This window comes from Eretmochelys imbricata, chromosome 14, assembly GCF_965152235.1.
Source record: "Eretmochelys imbricata isolate rEreImb1 chromosome 14, rEreImb1.hap1, whole genome shotgun sequence".
Lineage (NCBI taxonomy): Eukaryota > Metazoa > Chordata > Testudines > Cheloniidae > Eretmochelys > Eretmochelys imbricata.
In genome coordinates, this window is record NC_135585.1 from 30,023,195 (window position 1) to 30,038,055 (window position 14,861).

Consider the following 14,861-nt stretch of genomic DNA (forward strand, 5'->3'; position numbering starts at 1 on the left):
AGGCAGGCGGTGGGGAGAGAGTAGGCACTGCAGGGCCCGGACACACACACACGCATGCATGCAACACTCTCACCGCGAGGACCTCACTTAGGGAAGACGAACCCAACCCACAGCTGACTGAGCTAGATTCCAGGTTCCCTCCTTCATCTGTAATGCCCTATCGGGCTGACCTGTCGCACTGGCCTCTCCCCCATTGGCCCTGGGCACTGTCAGTCTCAGAGTCCTGGTTTCTTCCCCTCTCCTTGCTTTGGGTGTTGGGAGAGGGATTGGGCAACAGGGAGCCAATCATGTTCTCCGGCAGGACATTTCAAAAAAAAAAAAAAAGCAGCCAAAAAAGCCCCCAAAGAAGCCACGTGAAAAACGCCCAGTTGGGGTTAAGCCACATCTTAGATCCCTGTGACACTGTCTGCAGGGAGCCATGGCTGCAGTGAATCCTCTGAAAAGCTTCCGAGATGAAGCAACTTGCTCCGTCTGTCTGAGTTTTTATAAGGATCCCGTGTTTTTAGATTGCGGGCACAGTTTCTGCCAAGCCTGCATCGCCCAGTGCTGGGAGGGATCGGATACAGCTGTCTCCTGTCCTCAGTGCAGAGAGACCTTTCCCCAGAGGACCCTCAGGCCGAACAGACAACTGGGGAACTTTGTGGAAATAGCCAAGCAGCTGAGTTTCCAAACAGCAGCAGGAGAAGTTGGTGCAAGGCGCACCAGGAGCCTTTCAAACTCTTCTGTAACCAGGACCAAATGCTCATCTGTTTGATCTGCAGAGAGTCCCGGGCTCACCGTACTCACAGGGTGGTCCCCACAGAGGAGGCTTCCCAGGCCTACAAGGTAGGAAACTGCTGTGCAGGGTAATTACTTCGGTTTGGGCATGTTTGCAATTTTTATTACAATAGCTTCTAAAGGCACCGAGATCAGGGCCCTTGTTGTGCGAGGCTCTGTACAAACACACAGACTGTCTAAACCAGTGGTCCCCAAATTTTTCCCCTCAGGCTCTCCCTTACCCTGGCTATGGCCCCCCACCCGCAGCTGCGGTTAGGAGCTGTGAGTGGGGCCACAGTCAGAGGCTGGGGCCACAGCTGTGGGGGTGTCTTGGGGTTGGAAGTGGGGCTGGGCCGGGAGTCGGGGGCTCAAACTGGGTTTGGGAGCAGAGCAAGGGTCAAGACTGGGGCTGGGAGTGGAGCTGGGGTAGGAGCCAGGGCCAAGGGGGCCATAGTAGATCTGAGGGGCACTCCCTTCCTGCCCCTTGTGGGGGCTGGTCTTGGCCCTGCCATGCTCCCTCAAATGTTCCTCCATGCTCCAGTTTGGGGACCACTGATGTAAACAGTCAAGATAGACAAAGGCTGGGGATTCTGAAAGGTACTTAAGGTGTCTATACCCCAGATTTAAGTGGATAAATCTGGAGTTTAGGCACCTAAATGCCAGTTTTCGGCTCCACTGCAATCCCCAGAATTCCTGTAGGAGCCCAAAAAGAAAAGGAGTACTTGTGGCACCTTAGAGACTAACCAATTTATTTGAGCATAAGCTTTCGTGAGCTACAGCTCACTTCATCGGATGCATAAAAGTGGAAAATGCAGTGAGGATGTTTTTATACACACAGAGCATGAAAAAATGGGTGTTTATCACTTCAAAAGGTTTTCTCTCCCCCACCCCACTCTCCTGCTGGTAATAGCTTATCTAAAGTGATCACTCTCCTTACAATGTGTATGATAATCCACTTTTATGCATCCGATGAAGTGAGCTGCAGCTCACGAAAGCTTATGCTCAAATAAATTGGTTAGTCTCTAAGGTGCCACAAGTACTCCTTTTCTTTTTGTGAATACAGACTAACACGGCTGCTACTCTGAAACCTGTCATTATGGAGAAGCCCAGACTCACTCAGTGCCTGTGTATTCAGGGTACAACTTCTTTCAGTGCCTGTGTTTCTGTCTCTGGGCATGTGCACAGCTGCCCCCCATGGCATCTGGCTGCCTGTCTCCTGGCCACACCCAGAGCAATCCATGAGCTGGGGAAAACCAGGCATTCTGCTTCTCTCCTCTACGGGGCCTGATCTGGTGGGCATGCTCGGAGACAAATCAAAGGACTGGGAGGGAAACAGAGGCACAGACGCGGCAGTGACTTAACCAAGCTCACAAAGCAGCTCAGTAGGAGAGCCAGGAATTAAACCCTGGCCTCCCCATGCCCATCCTAGTACCCTAGCCACTAGACCACACCGCCTCTCATCACTCCTGTCATGCAGTTCTCTACCGTCACATTACCAACATCTCAGCACAGCTGCAGACTGGAGGCGTAGCGCCCCAGCTTGAGCATTTCACAGCTGATGACCGCTGCTTTCAGGCGAGCCACAGGAAAATAACATATGGTCAGCAGTGTTCTCAAGGAGTTTGTTCTCTGCTACTTTCTGATGCATAAGGTGCCCTGAAAGATTTCTGTTTAAGAAACAAAGGTTAATCTGCATAACTTTTTCCTCAAGGAAAAACCAGGATGATGAATTCCCGTTTTCCCGGGTTTGCTGAAGGATGGTCACTTCGCTGCTCCTGAAGCAGAAATCATGGGCAACGGGTATGACGGGCCAGGGGAGGCACAGCCCTGCGTGGCCCCCTCCACCCCCAGACTCCCTCTTGCTTCCTGCCGGGGATCTGCAGCTCTTCCCCCGTGGCTGGTCTGGGGGGGCCTCTGGCAGAAGGGGCCGGACTGGGGGTTAGCCTCCCTGAACCAGTGGCTCACGTCCTGCCCGTACAACCTTTGAAGTTTTGCAACATTCTAGGGCCCATGAAGCCCACGTGGATTGGAACCGTAAAAAGCCTGTTGGACAGAGCAATCCCCTCGGGGCAGAATCCGCTGTGCTGTACGCCACTCTAGCTGTAAGGACGAAGTGGGCTGTAGTAGTGCCACAATAAGATTAAAGGAAGAAAATGGCTGATTCCCAGGACCATGTTGAACAAGCCCTTTCCCCCATGCCGAACAATCGAGCACAATATTTATGCACCTTGTGAGTGTGTAGGATTTTTAACCAGGAGTCTCTTTCTCCCAAGTGTTTCTTTAGGCACTGGAGTTTAATGTACTATTTTTTTTAAAGTGTGTTAAACATTGTTACCAAAACTCCCTTCCCTTTAAGTTGCTCAGCTTTAACTCTCTGATGTCCAGCTTTCTTCGTATAGTTTTCTCTGTCATTGCCTGGGAGCAGGGCACCCTACCCTACACTGCTGCAAAATGGATACGACTTCAACCCTTTGCCCTGCAGCACTTGGAGGATTCGCTGGAGGCAAAGGGCTGTTCTAGACAGAGTCCCTAAGTCTCTATGTTAGGTCTGGTGCCCCCAAGGCCTCTCTCTTCCCTGGCAGCGTGACATATACAGCATAGAAGGAAAGTAAGCAGGGCTGACAATGGGGCCTGAGATGCCCAGTTGCCATGAAATGAATGGGAGCTGTGTTTTTAAATCCTCTCTGTGGCTCTGCAACACCTCACCCCCGGGGAATTACAGAAGAAGATCCTTCGAGCACATTTTCAAGAGCACCAACTGACTTTAGAGCCGAAGTCCCATTTGCAAAGGAGATTTAGGCCCGAATCCCCAAATGGAATTTAGGCCCGAATCCCCAGTGGAACCACGCCCACAGGAGAGCATGTGGGCACCCCGCAGCCCCGCAATCCTGCAGCCCAGAGATTAGGGCGCTCCTTGAGAGGTGGTAGATCCCATTTCAAATCCCTGCTCCCTCTGCGGCACAGGCTTGACTTGAACCAGGGGTCTCCCAAAGGCCAGCTGAGTGCTCTAACCACAGGGCTAACAGTTATGAGCGAGGTGGGTTTCCTTCCCCCGCCAGGCTTCTTGCAAAAAAAATGGCACAGGTGCTGGTCATCAAGAGAGGGCTCGCAGCTGAGAATCCCACGCCGAGGGAGGCGCCTACGGTGCTGCCCAGATTCAGTCGCCGAACTCCCTGAGGGGGCCGGGGCTTAGCACACCCCCGGACCTTGGCATTTCCCACTGGCTGGCGTAAGCAGGGAGTCGCCTAGCATGCTGGCTTTTATGAAGCTCATTCCAAGGCGCATCTCTCTCCCCATTCATGGTGCAGATTGCCTGGGAGCCTGACTCTGGCTTTGTGAATCACAGTGACTTTCTAGGTGCCTAAGCGTTGGGTGTTGTGATGCTAAGTGTCAGCTTGCCTAAGTTTCTTTGTGAATCCAGCCCTGTTTTCATGAGGCTATTTTCCTACAGAAAAGGGGCAAATCACCTCTCCTCTGATCTTTTCTTCCTCTAGAGACCCTGCCCTATCAACTGAACTTTCTGATCTCCAAGGCAGAGAAAGAGGGTAAGTTTTCATAAGGATATTTTCCTACAACAATTATTAATTAAAATCTCCGGATTAATTTTTTAGAAGACACTTCTGAATTCAAACAAGAGAGGTTTCCACCAATACAGAGTCATGGATTCCAAGGTTAGAAGGAACCATTGTATCATAACGGCCAGACTGCATCAGACCAAAGGTCCATCTAGCCCAGTATCCTGTCTTCCGACAGTGGCCAATGCCAGGTGCCCCAGAAGGAATGAACAGAACAGGGAATCATCCAGCCCATCGCCCATTCCCTGGTGGTATATTTGGTAATTAGATTTCACCAAGCCAGTAATAAATGTCAACTCCTGGATCACTATATTAGTATTACCATGGAGTCACAAACAGTCCCCTAGGATCTCCAGCCACTTTTACCAACCAGATAAACTGGACTTTGTGATAAAAGGTTATTAAAACGAAGAATCACATTATATTGGGTTACTCCCAACCGCAATGGGTCAGTCACTTATCCCAGGTCAATGGATACTCTTGATCTCACATCAAAGGCAATGCTGGCAGCAAATTTCTCTAGTAAACTAACTAAAGTTTTATTAGCTAAGAAAAGAAATGAAAGTTATTGAGAGTTTAAAGCAGGTAAAATACATTAACAGGTTTGTCAATCCAAAGTGACAGCAGAGATGTGGTATCTGCTAGTTTTCCATAAGTCTCTCAGGGTTACGCAAGATAACTTTGGGGATCTCTGTCTTGCATCTTTTCAGGTTTCAGAGTAGCAGCCGTGTTAGTCTGTATTCACAAAAAGAAGAGGAGTACTGGTGGCACCTTAGAGACTAACCAATTTATTTGAGCATAAACTTTCGTGAGCTACAGCTCACTTCATTGGATGCATTTAGTGGAAAACACAGTGAGGACATATATATACACACAGAGAACATGAGAAAAAAACCAAACCAAAAAACCAAACCTGTAAGGAGAGTGATCAATTAAGATGAGCTATTACCAGCAGGAGAGCGGGGTGGGGGGAAGGAGGGGGAAACTTTTTGTAGCGATAATCAAGGTGAGCCATTTCCAGCAGTTAACAAGAAGGGGGGAAACTTTTTGTAGTGATAATCTAGGTGGGCCATTTCAAGCAGTTAACAGGAACAACTGAGGAACAGTATGGGGGGGGAGTGGGGGGGAAGAAATAAACAAACATCGGGAAATAGTTTTACTTTGTTTCAGAGTAACAGCCGTGTTAGTCTGTATTCGCAAAAAGAAAAGGAGTACTTGTGGCACCTTAGAGACTAACCAATTTATTTGAGCATGAGCTTTCGTGAGCTACAGCTCACCCATCCATTCTAAGTCTCTATTCAAGCCTAAGTTAATTGTATCCAGTTTGCAAATTAATTCCAATTCGGCAGTTTCTCGTTGGAGTCTGTTTCTGAAGTTTTTTTGTTGTAATATAGCGACTTTCATGTCTGTAATCGCATGACCAGAGAGATTGAAGTGTTCTCCGACTGGTTTATGAATGTTATAATTCTTGACATCTGATTTGTGTCCATTTATTCTTTTACGTAGAGACTGTCCAGTTTGACCAATGTACATGGCAGAGGGGCATTGCTGGCACATTGCTTGCATCTGGAATGTTCTCTGAAAGTGTCCAAACAGCTCAGAGAGACAGAACCATTCCCTGGATCCATTCTCACAGCTGTATTCCCCGGAAAGCAATCTGGCAAGTAAAAAGAAAAGGAGTACTTGTGGCACCTTAGAGACTAACCAATTTATGGTGCCACAAGTACTCCTTTTCTTTTTGCGAATACAGACTAACACGGCTGTTACTCTGAAATCTGGCAAGTGTTTCCATCACAGCATGGGTTTTTCCTCTGATGACTAAACGCAGACTGGGTCTGTGGATTTCCCTTTGTCCAACACAATGACCAGTGCTTTGAAGGTAGCATGTTCTTCATTTACATTTCCAAGGCTCCAATCGCATTTGATGGGCAAACATAATTACCGGGATACATGCGATGTAAATTGCAATGTAACAGCAGACAACAATCCTTCCTTAGTTTTCATGAAGTTCACACATCAAGTAAATTCACAATTTTGATCTAGGTTTAATTAAGTAGAGGGATATACATAATGTAAAGGGATAGCATACAACGGGTTACAGATAAGTGAAGGCAATATCATTCCCATTTCCGTTGAACTAAATTAACTCTTGAGTGAATTAGTACATTTAACATTTCTTTGATAGTCACAAGTTAATGATGGTAATATAGTATGTAGTCCTGTTTATTTGCCTGAGATAGAATTTTGGGTTTTGTTTGCCCACTTGAATTTTGAGGTTTTAAAATAGAATTCAGAGTAACAGCCGTGTTAGTCTGTATTCGCAAAAAGAAAAGGAGTACTTGTGGCACCTTAGAGACTAACCAATTTATTTTAGCATGAGCTTTCGTGAGCTACAGCTCACTCACGAAAGCTCATGCTAAAATAAATAAAATAGAATTGTTTGTGTCTTATACCCTTATCAACATATGTGAACAAGGGGCTGGGGGGACACCACTGTGTGTTGCTTCTGCCTACAGACGGGGGTTTTTCAATACAAAGAGAAAAGATAAGAAATAGGGTTCCAGTGTTGCTGGATATGGCGGGAGTTTGATATACAGTGTATAATTGACGGCTGCCTGACTCCTCTCCCAAGACAAGGTCAAGTAACCAGTTGGGAGGGGCCAGGGAGATGGGGGAAGCTATAAGGAACACTAAAAACCAATGAAAAAGGTAACCCTGACCGGTGCATAACTTCACTCCCTACTCCTCCCACGGGGTACAAAAGAGGTGGTACCGAAGCCCCCAGACTCAAGACCCTCCAAAAAGGAATATGACCATAAATTGCAAGGGTGGTACCAGGGTTCAGGGTACTGGGGCGTACACCTCAGGTATAACTAAGCCCACTACAAAGGAGGAGGGAGAGGAAGCTCTGTTGGTGTAAAGAGCTGTGGTTATGCATTGTTGGCAGTTTGGACACTGGCTACCTGCTTTCTGTCTGCATGACAAGAACCAAGGGAGGGTAGGGGAAGCCCTAATAACACACAAGTGAATCGGCCTTGTCAAGGTTCCTCCCCCACTCTGAACTCTAGGGTACAGATGTGGGGACCTGCATGAAAAACCTTCTAAGCTTATCTTTACCAGCTTAGGTCAAAACTTCCCCAAGGTACAAAATATTCCACCCGTTGTCCTTCGACTGGCCGCTACCACCACCAAACTAATACTAGTTACTGGGGAAGAGCTGTTTGGACGCGTCCTTCCCCCCAAAATACTTCCCAAAACCTTGCACCCCACTTCCTGGACAAGGTTTGGTAAAAAGCCTCACCAATTTGCCTAGGTGACTACAGACCCAGATCCTTGGATCTTAAGAACAATGAATAATCCTCCCAACACTTGCACCCCCCCTTTCCTGGGAAATGTTGGATAAAAAGCCTCACCAATTTGCATAGGTGACCACAGACCCAAACCCTTGGATCTGAGAACAATGAAAAAGCATTCAGTTTCTTACAAGAAGACTTTTAATAAAAATAGAAGTAAATAGAAATGAAGAAATCCCCCCTGTAAAATCAGGATGGTAGATATCTTACAGGGTAATTAGATTCAAAAACATAGAGAACCCCTCTAGGCAAAACCTTACGTTACAAAAAAGATACACAGACAGAAATAGTTATTCTATTCAGCACAATTCTTTTCTCAGCCATTTAAAGAAATCATAATCTAACACATACCTAGCTAGATTACTTACTAGAAGTTCTAAGACTCCATTCCTGGTCTATCCCCGGCAAAGACCAGCATAAGACAGACACAGACCCTTTGTTTCTCTCCCTCCTCCCAGCTTTTGAAAGTATCTTGTCTCCTCATTGGTCATTTTGGTCAGGTGCCAGCGAGGTTACCTTTAGCTTCTTAACCCTTTACAGGTGAGAGGAGCTTTCCCCTGGCCAGGAGGGATTTCAAAGGGGTTTACCCTTCCCTTTATTTTTATGACAGGCCTATTGCTCTGACCTGAGCTGGCCTGTCAGTGTCACAATTGCTACGTGACCAGAGGGAGTGACATTACTCAGGTATGCCTTCACAGGGATTAATAAACCCATGGCTGGCCTGGATCCGCCGACTCGAGCTCATGGGGCTTGGGCTCCGGGGCTGAAATATTGCTGTGTAGACATTCGGACCCAGGCTGGAGCCCGAGCTCTCGGATCCTACACAGCAATTTTTAGCCCCACAGTCCAAGCTCTGCAACCCCGAGTCAGATGACCCAGGCCTGCCGAAGCCATGCCACAGGGCTTTTATCCCCATGTAGACATACCCGAAGGGACTGGGACTCATGACACCCGGGTTATATACCTCAGAGCTGCTGTGTGACCTCTAGCCAGTCACTTCCCCTCTCTGTACACTCTGAAAAATGAGGATGATGATCCTAACCCAGCTTGATAAATCACTTTGAGATCTACAGCTAAATTGTATTGTAATCTCGATCTACAGGGTAACCAGGCACAGAGCAGGGAAGAATACCTGAAGAATGCAGCTGGGTGGAAAATGGGTTTCCCATCCTGCAAGACTTTTCAAGATTTGAGAGAGACAAAGAAGGTGAGGTATCATTTTTTATTGGACCAACTTCTGTTGGTGGATGGGACAAGCTTTTGTGCTTCACAGAGCTCTTCCTCTGGTCTGGAGAAGAGAACCATAGTGTCCATGATCAGTACAAGGTGGGACAGATTGTTATGCATAAGGGGATCACACATATTGTAGGAGACCACTTAAAATGAAGTGGGCAATTAACATGAAGTGGGCGATTAACACTCTGCAGAATAGGCAGCAGGGCCCATTGACTCCAAAGGAGCTACAGCCAATTTACACCTGCTGGGCGACCAATGTGAATTCAATATTTTTTAAAAGTCTTGCAGCGTTGCATCTGCAGCTCATTGAGCTTTTTGGTTTAGTGCTGTCTGTAGCAAGAGAAAAATTAATGTAATGGCTGAGAAAGAAAGAAAGAAAGAAAGAAAGAAAGAAAGAAAGAAAGAAAGAAAGAAAGAAAGAAAGAAAGAAAGAAAGAAAGAAAGAAAGAAAGAAAGAAAGAAAGAAAGATTTGGGCCATTCATCCCAACAGAAGTTGAAGATGAGATACTTGAAAACTGTGCAACACTGAATTCCTCCAAAGTTCTATCCCTAGAGGGACTGAACCATTCTCCGCCACCAATAAAAGTTACACTTGTAATTAAACCCATGGGGCAAAGAGCTAAGAAAGTGCAAACTGGTTCAGAACTTTTGAATCAGCTTCAGATCACATTGGCAGGCAAAAAATATGGATTTATAACTGTGTAATGGGCTAGATCCCCAGCTGATGTAAATTGACATCGCTCGACGGAAATCCAAGGCCCAGATTCCCAGTTGGCGTAAATAGGCCAAACTACCATGAACTCAATGGAAGTAAAAAGAAAAGGAGGACTTGTGGCACCTTAGAGACTAACCAATTTATTTGAGCATAAGCTTTCGTGAGCTACAGCTCACTTCATCGGATGGAAGTGGAAGTGTAACAATTTACACAAGCCTATGACCTGGCCCTTAGTTTTTAGTCTTCACCTCTGGGTACCTCTTGGTGACTGACTTCAGTCAGACAAGGCAGGCTGAGCTGTGGGTTCCTTTTGCAGAGGCACCCCAAGAGCTGCTGATACAATGCAGGAGGGAAAAAAAGTCTCTGCTCCCCCAGAAGTGATTACGTGATGTTAATGAAGGAACAGGCTATTCCAGGCCAGCTGAGATTCTGCTGCGACAAGGCTCTTCGCTATTGTGGATCATGTGTCTCTGTTAGAAATCGCTGTTTTAGTCCCTTCCAACCCTGAGATTCTATGATTCATTCATTCTATGATTCATTCTACAAACACCTTGGGACATGCTTTGGGCCTCTGCCCTGCCTTGTTTTTAGCCAAGGGTCCTTCCAGGGATGCTGCCATCAAGTGAGATAAAGGGCGGGTACTGTTCTCCCTCTGTGGGGTTAGAGTTGGGCAGGTTGTCAGGGTGGTTTGCTCCAGAGGTGAGATCAGAGCTGGGCGTAAAGCCTTGGAGACCGGATTCAACTGTTTAGCCCCAGAGTAGGGACATCCTGGGCTGTGACAATATCTGAACCCTGCACAAGATAGGATCAGCTCTAGAGCTGGGAGTTTTCAGTCTCTGATCCCATTTAGTCCTTCGTCTCCCAGCCAAGCCTGTCCAAGGAGGGGAGCAGGGAGCACCCCTCTGTGGAGTGGATCCCTGTCTACTAGGAACTTCAGAGAGACTCAGGAAATCCAGCAAAGGGACATGGAAACTGCTGCTGGATAATACAGTGATGGGGGCATGAGAGAGAGATGACCAAAGAATCCTGGTACTGGAGGATCAAAAGCATTGCACGTTGGGAAAAAATCCACAAAGACCAACAGACTACATTTTTGCTTTCAATTCTACATGTGAAGGTATTAATGTACAGACAAATTTAATAATAGAGATATGAATTGTAATTGGAACTTTTAAAGACTTTTATTATCAAACAGCTAGAGCCTGTCAGATTTCTTTTCAGCAGAATGTAAGAACTGAAATATAAGTTACAATTTGAATTCTTTAAGGAATTAAGTCTCAGTCTAGTCAGACATCTAGATCCAGTCAGAGAAAAAGAAGGTGGACAATGACTTTGCATCAGAAATCAGAAATGTTTGCAGGGTTCAGCAAGCAACAACTAATTTCTTTTCAGCTAAGAACTACTGTAAACTGGAAATTGCACATTGCAAACCAAAGAATATTGGGATTTGCAGATTTCAAAAAAATGAAACCAAATATCTGAGTATAGGAGATACTTTCCCTGAACATTTTTGTTTAGTTCAAAAACTCATTTTCCTACAAAAAACTCATTTTCCTACTACTACAAAAAAAATTCTAAATTTCCAAACATCTCTAATTTGGAATGGAGCTTTAAACAAGGGAGGGGAACACTAATACTGTTCAATAATACCATCATTTCAAAACCATTTTTTCTCTTGAAATTGGGTTTGTTTCTGTGTCAAAGGGATAATTACTGGAAGGTCAAAATTGAATAAGCAGCAGAGCTGATAGCCACAGTTGATATGTTATGCACACCAGCACCTTTAGGCTCAGAGTTGGACCACCAGTTAAAGCCAGTCTATCTCAATGTTGCCAAAAGACATACAGGAGGTAAATGGGACTAGAACCCATATTTCCAGGATTTCCTTGGAAGTTAACAAGATAGACACAGGACCAGGATTACAAAGGGTTTAAGCACCTAAAGAAGGAGCAAGGCGCCTTTGGGGATTTACAATAGCATCTGAGCAGGTTAGGTGCTATCTTTTAATGCTGGCCCACAGATAACACAGAAGCTTGGCTGGAATCAGGGAACCCTGGTGGCAATTGTACTCCCTGTGTTATGCTGGGGTCAGACTAGAGGGTCTGAATGGCCCTTTTGGCGTTATCACCTTTGTTTCTGTGCCCTTGCCTCTGAATCTCTGCTTCTGAGCTCTGCAGGGCTCCAGGGCGTGAGTCCTGCTAACCCTCAGGAAATAGATATGGATAAATCACCTTCCCGCAGCATCAGTCCTTTAATGTCAGTGCAGCTCAACGCCAGCTACTCACAGCTCGTCTGCAGAGAGCAATCGGTTTGAGCCTAGTTCAATCGCAGAATGAGGCTGAAAGGATTCTCAGATACCTGTGCCTTTAGCTTCTAGATTCTGCTATATAGATAGATAGTGACCAAAAAAATCCTAGTGCTGGATGACTGAATGTGTCTTCTGTTGGTAAAAAATCCACAAAGGCTAGCACAGGAAGTTTGCTATTTCAATTAAATGTGTTGGGGGATCAACATACAGGGAAGAATTAAGATGATAAATATGAATTACAATACGAACTGGTGAAGACCTTTCCCATCAGTTTAATCAAATACCTACTGCTGACTGGAATTTTTCCTCCCATTAGGAAAATTTTTACTTTTCACTGAAAACCCTAAATCCATTTCCCCCCACCACCACCCCAGTTTTTGGCAAATGAAAACTTTCTGCTGAAAACTGATTTTTTTTATTCCAAAACCAATATAGTTTGTTTTTTTAAGTTTTCATTTTTTTTTTTTTACAAAACAATCCCAAAATGTTTGAGAAAAGCAGACAGATTCTGAGATGTGTTATTTAGCTTAAAAACCAATCTCCATTAAAAAGAACACAGCTGAAAATTTCCAACCAGCCTCTATGCACAGAGCTTGGGGTAGAAAAATGACAGATGAGCTGCTATTTACGATGCTGGGTGAGTCAACATCATATTGCCCTGCAAAGTGAGAATCAGGCTGTGTTAGAATTTTAGTTGATCAGTTTCATACCCAAGTTGTGAGAATTGTTGGGTTTGGAGTGTGCTTTGTTCCATCCTTCATATTGCATTTTATCAAGCCACACCTTGGGCCAAATCCTCAGATGAGATAAAGTGACGAAGCTCCATTGACTTTAAAGGAGCTGACCTAATTTACACTAGTGTGGTAACGTGACTCATTGATTGTCAGAGGCGAGGAGCACTAACAACACCTACTCATTGTAAGTGATGAGTTCTGTGCACCTTTGACATTCATAGAATGAGATATTAGGGAAAGGGGAATCAGGGCCATTCCCTCTGTCGCTCTAATCCTGACCATTGTCTTTCTCATTCCCTCCACAGACATTGCACAGTGTACTGCGGAAGAAAATGTCCAACCAAACTGCCGTGACCGAGTTCCTTCTCCTGGGATTCTCTGACATTCGGGAGCTGCAGATTTTACACTTTGTGGTGTTTCTACTGCTTTACCTGATATCCCTGCTGGGGAACCTTCTCATCGTCACAGCCATAGCCCTTGACCGCCACCTTCACACCCCCATGTACTTCTTCCTGATGAATCTGTCCATCCTAGACCTCGGCTCCATCTCTGTCACCATCCCCAAATCCATGGCCAGTTCCCTCACGAACACCAGATCGATTTCTTATTCTGGATGTGTTGCCCAAGTCTTTCTCTTCTTCTTCTTCGCTTCAGCAGATTTTGCCTTACTGACCATCATGGCGTACGACCGATACGTAGCCATCTGCCAACCACTGCAGTATGAGACAGTGATGAACAGGACAGCATGTGTCCAAATGGCAGCCAGTGCCTGGATCACTGGTATTCTCTCCTCTGCACTGCACACTGGGATCACGTTTGAAATCTCCTTCTGTGGAGGCAACGCGGTGGATCAGTTCTTCTGTGAAATCCCCCAGCTCCTCAATCTCGCCTGCTCTGACTTGTACCTCATTGAAGTTGGGTTTCTCATCTTTCGTTCATTCTTAGGCTTAAGCTGCTTTCTTTTCATCATTGTGTCATATGTTCAGATCTTCAAAGCAGTGCTGAGAATCCCCTCTAAGCAGGGTGAGCATAAAGCCTTCTCCACCTGCCTCCCTCACCTCACCGTGGTGTCCTTGTTCTTTAGTACTGCTGCCTTTGCCTACCTGAAACCCACCTCCAGCTCAACCTCACGTCTGAATCTCATAGTGGCTGTTCTCTATTCTGTGTTGCCACCGATGATGAATCCGATCATCTACAGCATGAGAAACAAAGAGATCAAAGGTGCACTGAGTAAACAGATTGGTTGGAGGTTATTCACTAAGAACAAAATGTCCATATGTCTCCTTCGGTAGCAATTTCATTCTGTATTTCTTTATAAATAAAATCTGATGACATTATTGCCTCCATAAGAAAATACTGTGCACTCTGTTTATGCGGAATTGGGTATTTGCACTAGTACAGATACAGACAAACATGACTCAGGAAAAAAAGGAGTTTCTATAGGTTTACACTAATGTAAATAAGATTGGAATATATCATATACTGCTACCGATCACCATACTACCTGAGACCCTTGCCTATAAAATCAGTAGCCATAGCAGAGTCCCTGGTGAGGTCTTTGGCTCTTCTTATATTTTGGGATAAAAACTCAGATGGAAGTATCAATGCATTTGTTTTTTGTGTTTTTTGTTTGTTTGTTTGTCAGATTTTTAGCTTATTTTTGCTTAACTGGTGGATTGGTGGTTTGGTTTGTTTGTTTGTTTTAGGAGGTTTTGGAGGTGGAAAGGCCTGAGAAGATGGTGAGTGTTTGGTGAGATGGGATTTTCAATGTTTGTCCCTTCTTGGGAGTATCCATATGTCATCTCTTTGATGGGGTTTTCTGAGCGAACTAAAGGTTTGCTCCCCACAATGACAAAAGTGTGCAAAAGAGGATTATGCATGGCTTAGTTCCTACTGACATGATTATGTGTAGATTGTTGGGATATTATTGTATTATTAATGATATGTGTCATAAATATAAAGGGAAGGGTAACCACCTTTTTCTCCACAGTGCTATAAAATCCCTCCTGGCCAGAGGCAAAACCCTTTCACCTGTAAAGGGTTAAGAAGCTAAGATCACCTCGCTGGCACCTGACCAAAATGACCAATGAGGAGACAAGATACTTTCAAAGCTGGAGGGTGGAGGGAACAAAGGGTATGTCTGTCTTTGTGATGCTTTTACCAGGAAGAGATCAGGAATGCAG

The 14,861-nt window shown here is 45.4% G+C and overlaps 1 protein-coding gene across 1 annotated transcript; it reads left to right on the forward strand.

The window, feature by feature from the left end:
• Window positions 1-13,010: 13,010 nt before the first annotated feature.
• Window positions 13,011-13,970, forward strand: LOC144274429 (olfactory receptor 14A16-like). The gene has a single exon (XM_077833257.1). The coding sequence runs from the start codon at window positions 13,011-13,013 to the stop codon at window positions 13,968-13,970; it is 960 nt and encodes a 319-aa protein (XP_077689383.1).
• The last annotated feature ends 891 nt before the right edge of the window (window positions 13,971-14,861 follow it).